Genomic DNA, 12,324 nt, shown 5'->3' on the forward strand with positions numbered 1-12,324 from the left:
ACTAAGGATGTCATTCTGCCCTCCCTGAATGTTTCAAGGCGATTCACTGAAAGAACAACAAAGATAATTTAAATTAAACATGACTTTATGCACAAATATTGCAGTATTTTATTATTTAATTATCACAACTTGAGTAAGATGGCTAAAGAAATCTTACTAATGTTGATCAGCAAGATTGCTATTTATTAAAAATTCAATTCACTGCTAACAATTAGCATTGGTGCTGTAAGGACAGGCATACAAATCAAGACTGAGCTTGACTGGAATAGGAACTCACAATGGAACACCATTACATGATCAATCATCTTACAATAAATGTGCACGTTTTCGAGAGGTCTGTTTAACCTGACTCAAATACAAGACCAGAAATTTGACATTATTAAATTATTTGACTGATGAATTCATTGTCTTCAATTCACTGCTAGCAATGAATTTTATTTTAATAAAATTTCTTCTCCCTTGACATCTTTGTTTTCTCCCGCAAGAATTTTGAAATATTTCGCTTTTATCAACTAAAGATTATTTTCTCAGTAATGTGCAACATTTTGCTGACCCTAAAAAAAGACGTTTCGAAGGAGTTTTTGTATGACTCTCAGTCAGTACAACATGAAGCCAAACACACAGTGAATCTACAGTACTGTTTCAGCTGCTTTTCTGCCATTTCATCCAGCTGCTGTCCTTGGCCTTACCTAGTGCAGCTTTATCTGATTCAGTGAACAACCTGCGTCGTGTGCCAAAAACCACTCCAGATTCCAGATTTATTCTGCTCTTTGGAAAAGCACTTTGGATGTTCTTTGGATTTCTTTTTTGAAGTTTTAATAATAATCTGCCACAAACTTTGAGCAAAATTGTCTCACTGTGCTATCAAGGCAATCGTCTGACCTTGGTACTTATTTTATAATGTTGAGGACAAGCTGAATCAGAACATAGAGTTATGCGATTTTCTTGACGTTCATTGAAAATGTTAGTTTTTAGGATAATATTTTTTCTGATCCTTTTCAATAGTTTTGTTGCTATGACATAAATAGTCGGTGTTCAGCCATTTCTTGTTCATTTGTTTAATAAGGCTAGAACCTGCGTTGATAAAACATATGTTATGCATATTGTGTAATATATATTTTTCAATAAATATTTAAAAACATATTGACTGTAATCTTTTTGTAACTTTATGCTTGTTTCAAACAGATAACTGGCAATTTAGTGTTGCCAGTTATCAAAACCAGGAAAGCACATAATGATAATCATGTTTAGCATAGCACAACTAAACATTATTAGTGTTAGGACACACTAACTGCAATTCAGTACACATATGATTTTGGTCCAGTTACAATAGGAGAACCAAGAGCAAAATATAAAGCAAAAGCTTGAGTCTCACTCCAGGAGAGTGGGATTTGGATATTGAACATGAATCAATTTCAAAGGTTTCTTTCTTCTATAGTACATTGAAAATGCACATATTAATCAATGAGACACTGTCGGGTTCACCAGGTTTGAAATATTTATGCTTTTGGATGTTTAGTAATATACTAAACTCTTTATAGCAATAAGGACAGTTATGTTTGTGTAGCACGAAGCTCTGAAAAATGTAATAATCTCAATATTCTGTCCATTTGCCTGACATTGTGTTATCAGGCACACAGTTCATTACAAATAACCATTTCCTTTATTTTAATATGGATTTCAGTAAAAGAGGTGGGGAAAATTAATTTATTACTTCAGATTAGGTAATTGGAGTTAAAGCATGGTGAAAAAAATACATTTGGATATTTTTTTTCGACCCATCTTTGCAGTGATGGTACATCATGCACCACAGTGGATTATTATTATTGTGTGTAATATTTGACATTTAAAGTGCATTTATTTTATAACATAGTTGTAGTAGAACTGGATCAAAAGATCCAATAATATATTTTTTCAGTGCAACCATAAACCCATCATTGTTGGAATAAGCTCTAGACCCGATATAGAAATGTCTCTATTCATATGTGTAGATTGTACAGGAAAACAGAAAACTGCAGACAGAGCAGTTCTTAATAAAACTTTAATAAGCTATTTTTAATGCTGCTGGCAACACAACTCCGATACTATTGACCTCTATCATGGCAACAGCTCTGAAAAATACACAGAAAGGACATTTTCACACTGGGTCAAACCAAAGCTAACAGTTGTGTCTGAATCAATCAATGAACACAAAAATGAATTTATACTTTAGATTTATCCGATGATTGTTTCTTTTTAGTGGAAATGCAGCCATCTGTTTCTTTTTCTGCTGTATGTTATTTAGCTAAAACAGCTTGTATGCACAGAGAAGCACTTTCATTAGGAAGCTGCAAATTTATTGCCTGTGTGACGTTTTTACTGCTATAATTTGACTGATGCAGAATGCTCTGTTACAGGCCTACACCTTGCAAAATCAATATGGCATTCCACATTCAGAGGTATGGCTGCTTCTAGGAGAACTGTGATTTAACTAGACATGGGCCAGTTATGGTAACAAGTTATACAGAGGTTTTAAAATGTTGAGTTTCAAAACTGCTCCTATTGTCCTATCATTGCTGCATATTTAGGTCCTTTGACTAAGATTTTAGAGAAAGTACTGGAAGGCATGCTGTAGAGTACTGCAATGCTGACCCTCAATTCTCTGTTGGTGGTCAGCAAATTGAAGAAACTTAATCTCATACTACACTGCATTGTCCGCAATGTGATATCTATTCTTCTAATAATTATCTGACCACTAGAGGCCACTTCTAGATTACACATATTTAATTTCCAGATGGTCAGTTGATGTTTAAGTATGAAACGTGAAATAGCACATCCTGCCATCCTGTTCTGTCACAGCTGACCACTGAATTCCACACTCCTCATCCTAATGCATACACACTATTCAGAGTGCATCAAATGCAACACATACAGATTAAAGACGTGACAGAACTTGATGTTCCACAAATTGTCCATTTCATCACATTTAGACCTGAATTGTTTTCAGTGTACTAGCAAACGTAGGAGGGCGGGGAAGAATGTGACAGCTGCTTCATAAGCAGTGTGTTATATAATCTCTGCAGCAGTAGGAATAATTGTTGCTACTCCCTTTTGAATCTATAGCTAATTAGATCATGTAATTCATGTTTTACAGGAACAATGAAAACATACTTTTAGCCAAGGAATCTAACTGTGAGAGTATCACAATGGCCCATGTCTAAATTTTATACAACCTGTTGAGTTTGTGGTTCACATGTCTCTGGTACAAGTTCTTCTTCTTTGTTTTCCAGCTGGCCAAGCTGCACCAGCTGTCCATGCAGCAAGGCCTGAGTCCCATTGCCCAGCCTGCCTCGACAATCATGCCTGGTATCTGTTATTAGTCAGGACTTCTCTTGATTGTGCTCCATTGCTCTGACACGTCCCCCACTGTAACCATATGTGGCTTTTTAACCTGCCCACAGTTATGGGAGGTAAAGGACGGCTGTTATTAGCCGAGCTGATTTGGAGCCTTGTCAGTTTGCCAGGAGGGGACAAGGCTTCGTAGCTATCTTGAACCCGACAGCCTGACTGAGAAAGTATTACGTGTAATGATATGTTCTGCAGTGTCAAAGAACTGGGAGGGGGGGGAATGGTGCCGTGTTAAACATGGTACCATTAAAATGGAAATGGCTGTATCTGCAAGTTTACCACTGATAAAGTTTTTTGCAGCACATCAGGGGTGGATTGTGCAGCTATGCAAATTAAGGGAGCTCAATTTTTCTGTAAAACCTCTGATATGTTGGTTTTATTCTCTGAATGCTTATATGTTCTCTCTCTCAGGTTTGGACTCAAACTCTCAAACATCTCAGGAGCTTCTTATTCCCAATGATGTAAGAGAAATCCACTTGTTTTTTTAAGTGTCTGTATTTCCACATCCAGTCCTCATCTCACATTCACACAGCTCTGCAGCAGGTGATGAGATGCAACCACGAAGATGCTGCAGTGTGACTTCAAAAGAGATAAAAGCAATGTGGGCAACTCACTAATTATCCCCTCATTATCCTAACCTCGGACTACGTCAAGGTTAAAAGGATTTTTGAGCCGATATGGATCCATTTTTGCATTGTTGTGCGGGCTGCACTTGCAGTGTCTTAGACTCACTCCCATGAGTGATCAGTAAAATCCTCTCATGTTTCCTGACCTACTTAGAAGCTGTCTGCTGTCAAAAGAGCCAATAAGAAAACAGAAAGAGAAAGATCCGTTCCCTCTTCACTTGCTCAGCCTCCGCTTGGGTTTGATGAGCAGACTCTCTGATCTCAGAGCAAAAATCACAATGAAATAATCAGTCGGGCGTTAGGCGTGGCTGCTTCGATGTCAGTTCTGCCGTTACATAGCTGCATCCTGCAAACAATAAGAGAAGTAAATACCGCAATGAATTCTATGAATATTTATCACTCATATCCTCAGAACAGCTGAAATGAAAAGCTGCAGAGTATGTTAAACAATATGGTCTGTGTTTATAGTGTCTTGCAAAAGTATTCCAAGCCACTGAGCTTTTTTCACATTTTATCACACTGAGCTCAAAAGTCTCAAAATGTATTCTATTGAGATTTTATGTGGTTGACCAACACAAAGTAGTGGATAATTGTGAATAGAACAGGAAATGATTCATGGCTTTCATTATTTTTTGCAAACAAATATCAAATATCTAGTGCATTTCATTCAGCATGCTGGAATCAGATATTAATCTTTAGGGGAATATCTCTAGCAGCTTGTTTTGCCCATTTTTCTTCCTTGGAAAATTGCTCTGTTTCGGTCAGATTGCATGGCGAGTGCCTGTGAACATTGATTCTCTACTGGATTTGGATCTAACATATGAATATGCTTTGATTTAAGTTATCCCATTGTAGCACTGACTGTACATTTGGTGTTGTTGTCCTGCTGAAAGGCAAACCTCCACTCCAGTCTCAAGTGTTTTCTAAACTCCAAACATTTTTCTTCCAAGATTGTCTTACAGTTTTCCCCATCCACCCTCCCACCAACTGTGACACTTCCTTGTCTTTCATGAAGAAAAGCCTCCCCAGAACTTGATGCTGCCATTGTCTTATTTGAGGGTTTTGAGTAGATAGTGAGGGGGCAGGGATTTGTTTGCTGCAGGTATTCCAAAAAAATAAGAAAAATATAAAAGCATTTGTCTGACCAGAGCTCTGTTCACGCTGTCTTTCACTTTTGGCTTGTGGCAAACTAAGATGAAGACAGCTTTCTTTAAACCATGAGGTTCTTCTTGCCACTCTTCCGTAAAGAGTGGCAAGAGTGGTCTTTTAGACAGATTCTCCCACCTGAGCTGTGGCCTTGTACATCTCATGTAGAGTGACTGATTAAGGCTCTTCTTATATCTAAGATATCTATCTATCTATCTATCTATCTATCTATCTATCTATCTATCTATCTATCTATCTATCTATCTATCTATCTATCTATCTATCTATCTATCTATCTATCTATCTATCTATCTATCTATCTATTGATCTATCTAGATACATATCTAGATAGATATCTATTTGTTGCTAGGTATGCAGTCATGCTGCACTCCTTTCACTTTTAGCTACTCGACTGAGCAATTCTCTGTTAGATGTTTAAAAATTGAATATTGGCTTATATCCTTACCCTGTTTTAAATTTCTCTAGAACATTATTCATGATTTGTCTGCAGTGATCCTTTTGTCTTCATGAAACTGTTTGTTTACTAATCTTGTCCTTCATGGAACACTTGGACTCTTTCTACTAAATATTTGACTTCTGTAGGTATCTCTACTGGATTTTATTTATGGGTACCATATTAGGGGCCTGAGTATGTGTGCAGCTTTGTCTTGCCCTATTGAATATAGTCCTGTTGAAGATTGTGAGATAATGTAAAAAAATGTTAAAAAGTTTCATGATGGGCTATCAATACTTTTGCATGGCCCTGTGTTTACACTATTGTGTAGGTTTATGACATTATTTAGCAGGAGCAATGACAAATCAGCAATGGACATAATTTGCGCCAAAGACAGAAAAAATAAATAAAAATAGAACCATTGTTTTCATTGTCTGGATAGTGTGTAGGATATAGCTAGATGCCTTAATCATTTCTAAATAACCAGCAGGTCCCTCGTTACCGCCTCCCATCCCCAAAGAAACCCCCACATACCGAACAACACAATGTACCAGAGGACCGAGGGAGTCCAGCGCGGTACGTGACAGGGACAGCTGTGAGCTCCAGCCATTGTTCCAGAAGAGAGGACTTACAGCCGTGACTGACCCTCCTCGGCCCGCCGTAAAATCCCCGCTCCCCCATCCTCCTCAGGGCCGCACAAACCCACTCTGTGATCGCACACTGAAGCCCTGAAGGAGGCTTACATGTGTGCACACACACACACACATACACGCAGGCTCACAGATGCTCTCAGAAACTGCTTACACCCAGTCAGCATTGTGCTGCTGTGTCTCTGCGGAAGAGGGGAGATTTAGCAGGAAGAAAAATGGTTGCACCCGTCGCCACCCCATCCTTCTTTCTGTGTCCTTTTTAAATGAATGTCTCAGCAGGAACTCATCGATATATAGGCCACAAGTAGTCCAGAGGCACCGTGCGGCGTCGCTTTTAACGAATGCAATCATCTGTGAAATCACACCTGCGTATATTTAGATTTTCTTTTTCTCAGGTTGTTCATAGAGAAATGATAACAGTATGAGGTCATGAACACCAAAGCAGGCAAGCTGATGACAGCTGTATGCTATTGATAGCCAGTAGAGATTGTTGCTCTCAGTTAGGAAGAGGCTTTATCAGCTATATATGGTCTGTGGCGACCATTGTCTGTAGTGTGGCTCTTTGGGCTGGCTGCTCTCTATTCACCCCCCACCTGAATGAGCCAATAATAGCCAGGCAAAGTCGCTCTGACAGATTTTGGACCACGGCGCTTACTTGTCAGAAAAGAAATGAGAAACACAGACAGAAGAAGTCCAGAGTTTGTGTGTTACACGTCAAGACAAAGTCAATTTTCAGTAAACATCAGCAGCTGTTAAACTTGCCACACACTCATCCTACAAGCATTTCATCACTGTCTGCCTCAGTTGCTGTATATTTGGCTACATAAACTCTGCTGCTTGAGCACCTGACACCTGCACTTGAGTTCATACGTAGCCGCTAACTCCTCTCCCGCTAAATATCCATTGTCACTAAACAGCCTGGGGTCCAGGTGGGGATGACTAAAGCAGAACAAAAGTAATAACGTTTTTTGGGATGCAAGAGAAGGTCTGGTCGTTGTCTCTTCTGCTTCCAGCAGAGAGAACGCTCAGGCCGACGGGAACAGGAACGTATGTTATGCATTTGAGCTATTTTCCCATTATGTTTTTCCATTAGTGCAGAGATGCATCAAGCTAGTGTTTGTTTGGGAAGTGATTTGTTTGGGAAGCCGTCACCACTCTGAGGAATCAATAACCTTTTAGCTGCTCAGATTAATGAGAGGCAAATGTGCCTCATCCTGTCTCCTTTACCGTTATTACGCAGTAGCAATTAAGCAAGACCCCGGCAGGGTAGAAACGTGCATTTGACATTCATGATGGATGGCCAAACAACTATAGAGCAGCAACCTAACTGCAATATTTGAATTTGTCAGCATCAGATCAGCCAAACAGAACTCTGGGTTTTTCATGGCTCGCTGTTTTTGTTAACAGTAACTATGAGCATGTTTCAGTCAGAAAGTTTTGCTGCTGTAGTAATTCATCTATTTATAATTTGAATTTTTGCCCAACTTTTTGGCTATTTTGGTTTTTAAGATATTTGAAGATAAACACAGTCCAAAAGAATAGAGCATCCAATACATCATATTTTACTCAAGTAAATAGTCATCCAAAAATTCATTGAACTTAAAGTAAAAACATATTTGATTTTTTTTAAAAAGCAGAAACAAGAGCCCCTTGGAATTGTCATAACTTTCCCCCCCAATACGGCGCCCCTGTGTAAGGTTATTATTAACCCTGCAAACTGATTGACCTTTGACCTCTGCAGCTGATTGGCTCAATCATCGGCCGTCAAGGAACCAAAATCAACGAGATCCGGCAGGTGTCAGGAGCTCAGATTAAAATTGGCAGCCAGCTGGATGGAACAAGCGACCGCCATGTCACCATCACAGGAACACCAGTCAGCATCAACCTGGCCCAGTACCTCATTACCTCCTGGTAAGACCCAGAGATACGAAAAAGTCATCTAATGAGTTGCCACAGGACGAGCACACTGGCTGGCTTGAGAGGGTCAGAAGTCATAAGTATTAATGAGGTGCCGCCTTCTGCTGCTCGTGATGTTGCGAAAGGCAGTGAAGAAAACCTGAATTAGGTTGTGGTGACATATTTTTTGTAATGTAGTATTATATTTGAGAACATAGCTTCAAATCACACTCATTTTGAATTTTGCGCACAACACAAAATACTTGCAAACAGGATTTGTTTATTTAAGGAAAGTGAAAAAATGAGAAAAAATTACAAATTAAAACTTTTTTTGGTAACACTTTATTTGACGGGTTGTGAATAAAACTGTCATGTCATAACAAAGACATTTTGAATAATGTCAACTTTGTATTAAATGTGTCATGATTTACCGGATGACACTTTATGACAACAGTCATAAATATTCATGAAGACTTACTCATGTTCGTGACAGGTGTTATATCATGTTTATGACGGTGTAACGACAGTCTTAGTCTCAACCCGTCAAATAAATTGTTACTCTCTCGTGGTGAGACATCAAATCAGACTAAATGTTTTAGTTAAGATTATTAAATGTAATTCTGTTTGCTAAATGTCAGAATAATGGACAAAGGAGGAATGTTTTGATCTTTCTCATCATATTCACAAGGGCACATAGATTTTCTAGGTTTTTGCGTGACAATACTGTAAAAGTTATTAACTAGAATGAGTACAAATATGAAATAACTTAGCTTATATAAATGACTTTGCTCTGACAAAACTTTTGCTTTTGCTGGTTTAAGTTTATTTTTGTTAACAAAAACTGAGACGAAGCAGAATGCTATCTACTGCTAAGATACTGACTGAGAATACCATCTATGCTGGAATCATAAAACACATCTGCTCTGCCTTTAAATGCAGAATAGTGATACAGTTCAATCCAGTAATCCATTTTCCCATCTTTATGTCTCTTTATTCTTACCGTCTCAGCTTAGAGACAGCGAAATCCACAGCCCAAGCAGCCACCATGGCCTCTCCAGTTGACCTCAACATGGCCTTCACCCAGCCCACCTCCCCCACCGCCTCTCCTGCACCCACTCTGGCCGCTGTCAGCACGCTGACCCCCACTCACATGCTTGGCACCCCATACGGTGCCGTGCCGCTCTCTGGCCTCCTGGGGATGAAATCCGTCCCCTTTCTGACTCTGTCTGGCCCCGCCCCCACTGTGGCCGCCACCGCGGCACCCACTCACACCACCCTTGCCGCCTACACCGCCAAGATCTCCTCAGCAAACTGCATCAAAAAGCCAGAGAGACAGAAGTTTGCTCCTTACTGACAAGAGTCGGCTGAAAGACAGCTGCAGTGCTCCTCCACAGAAAAAACGCCTGATGTAGCCATATCCACCTGAAGAGATCCTCCGGATTTTAACTCCATGATGCAGCAATGGAGAGCATTGGAGGATGCCATTAAAGGTTTATTTACAATTATAATTTGTCATTTTTCCGTGAATTTATGGACTGGTTTCATCATTGCCTCATTAGTGTTATTGATCATTTTGGGGAAAAGAAAAAAAAAAAAAAACTCACCACAAGGACACGTGTTTAAAAGGTTTACATGTGCACCTCAAGTAAAAAATATCAGCAAAGTATTTATCCTTCAATAAATTTGTAAATTGTAATCAGAATCAAATTACTGTCTACTGTTTGATGCTTTTATACAATGTCTGTTTGCCTCCAGAGGTTTTTAAAAAAAATTGTAAATGTCCCAGGGTGTCTTTTTTTATATATATAATTTCTGCTCTGGTACTGTACTTTACTTCGGTGTTATGTCTGTTTTGTTGGATTTCACTTTGAACGTAAAACTTGGCTAATCTTTATTTATTAGTATTGTTTCATTTATTAAAAGTCTTTTTTTTCTGATACGTCAGGTGCATCTGTCTCCAAATTCATTCAAGTAGGCGATCCTATTTCAGAATAAATGCAATAGAGTATATTTTAGGAAACAGAGGATGCAAGATCAGATTTGAGGTTGCTCAGTTTGTTGTTTTTGTTGACAAACACATGAGAGGGGCTTTTCATCATGGGGCTCGCATGCCCCTAACAATGACTGCAGAATAAACACCAAAATAGAAAATATCTCAGCCGCCATGATATTAATGTACGAATGCTCAGAATCCTCTTTTATGTGCAACTCGCTCTTCAGGTCCCTTAGGACAAAATATAGTCAGAGTCCAAGGCAGAGGAGTTTTCAAGCAAAAAAAAAAAAAAGCACAATCCAAGACAGAGAAATGAGGGAGGGGGGGAACATTGCTGCTGTAAACATGAAGTATCTGCATGTGCTGCAGCAACATAATCCTCAGGAGAAGGAACTGGCTGCCTTTTATCCGAACTCTCCTTTCTTCTTTTTCTTCTTGTGCCTGCATCACAAATGTATGAAACACTGGGGTTACAATCCTTGCTTGACCAAAAAACACACATATCTTGGAAGATAACAAGTCAAACTGAAAGGGTGTCAACAATGTTGGACATAAAAAACAGTACATCATAATTCAAAACGTCAGTGAATAAATTAAGTTTCTATTACTAAATGTTAAGGTTTTTCAGAAAACAGTTCCCTCCATACAATAGCTAATAAGGAGATACACTAACTCAAACACTAAAAGGGAACTACTGCTACAAGATTTTCCTTTCTGAAATTATGTGTTTGGTTTCTTTTGTTGTGTTTCCTACTATTTTTGGGTTTTTCGGTTGTTTATTGGGCCTACATTAAATCAATGATCCAAAAATTGAAACAGTGTGGCACAACTGCAAATCTAGCAAGACATGGTTGTCCACTTGAAATGACAGGTAAGGAGAGAATTAATCAGAGAAGCAGCCGAGGGGCTCGTGGCAACTCTGGACAAGCTACAGCAAGGCACAACTCAGGTGGGAGAATTTGTTGACGTAGCAACTGTCAGTCAAATGCCAACTTTTGTCAGAGACATACAAAAATAAAGAAGTTGTTGAACAAATGATTTTTTTTTTGTCAGAATCCAGGGGACACAAACAATGTGGAAGAAGTTGCATAAGTGAGATGTGACCAAAATCTATTTTTTTATTCTTCATCCAAAACTGACTGATGCAAACTTTATAATTTCTTTGCAAATAAAAAGCCCCTTTTCTACCTGAAATCCTTGAATAAAATTGAGTGCATTGCCTTCAGAAGTTGTCTCATTAATCAGCATTAATGGAAGATGGATGGAGCGAGGTCCAGGGAAATCTTTTAAGAAATCCTGTTACAGGTTTTTAAAAAAGTTTTCAGATTGGAATGAAGGTTCTAGAAGGACAACAATCCTAAACTAGACAGATCCAATGAAATTATTTTAATCAAATTTTAAAAACAAAACAACAACACACTTTTCAGATTAATTTTTTTTTTGGAAGACGTTGAAAACAATTTGTAATTTTCATTCCACTTCCCAATTATGCTTTACCTTACATTGGTATATTTAGAACACAAATCAGGTATATTGAAGTTATGCTTTAGTGTATAAAAACATTGCCAGAATTTCAACGGGTTTGAATACTTTTCTAAGGCTCTACATTCATTGTCTCCATTGGTCACACAGCACATTTACATGATGAAGATCTATAATTGTGATGCTAACAGAGGTTTGTCAGATGAATACTGTGGGGTGTGTTTTTGACATTTCACAAGAAGCACTTGTCATGTTTTAAATTGTAACAGTGTTTCTGTAGCACACAGATTTTAGTGTAAAAAAAAAAAATCTGATGGAAAAGCACTGTGGTGTAAAATTGGGCAACAAAGCACCTGCAGCAGTCCAAAAAAAGAAAAAAAAATTTGATTTCAGTTGTTTTAGATTATGTAAATTTGCTCTAAAATTGGCTCCTCTCCCTTTACGACTCAGCCACAAATCTTTTTTTATTTCTGCCTGGAAAAGCGCTGAAGAAAGCACATACATGTCTAAATTTGTATCTGGTAGAAAAATTGTGTGTTAAGTGTGAGCAAAAAATATGAAGGCTTAATGCTGAAAACTACCTGTTAACTAAAATTTTTATTTTCTAGATAAAATTAGTATCATTTATCAGACCTGGGTGAGACTGAAGGAACCTTTTTACCTAAAATAACTTCACCTTTCAGCATTCCT

At 38.4% G+C, this 12,324-nt stretch overlaps 1 protein-coding gene across 1 annotated transcript in view; it reads left to right on the forward strand.

Annotated features, from left to right (window-relative positions):
* LOC102235564 (poly(rC)-binding protein 4-like) overlaps positions 1-10,098 on the forward strand; it is a 42,578-nt gene extending 32,480 nt beyond the window's left edge. Inside the window, exons 10-14 of the mRNA XM_005801675.2 lie at positions 2,397-2,438; positions 3,270-3,345; positions 3,799-3,848; positions 8,005-8,174; positions 9,168-10,098. Of these exons, the coding sequence (XP_005801732.2) occupies positions 2,397-2,438; positions 3,270-3,345; positions 3,799-3,848; positions 8,005-8,174; positions 9,168-9,513 (684 nt within the window). The 3' untranslated portion in view covers positions 9,514-10,098. The remainder of the gene's footprint in view (positions 1-2,396; positions 2,439-3,269; positions 3,346-3,798; positions 3,849-8,004; positions 8,175-9,167) is intronic.
* Positions 10,099-12,324: the final 2,226 nt, after the last annotated feature.

The sequence above is a fragment of the Xiphophorus maculatus genome, chromosome 1 (assembly GCF_002775205.1).
Source record: "Xiphophorus maculatus strain JP 163 A chromosome 1, X_maculatus-5.0-male, whole genome shotgun sequence".
NCBI classification, from domain to species: Eukaryota; Metazoa; Chordata; class Actinopteri; order Cyprinodontiformes; family Poeciliidae; genus Xiphophorus; species Xiphophorus maculatus.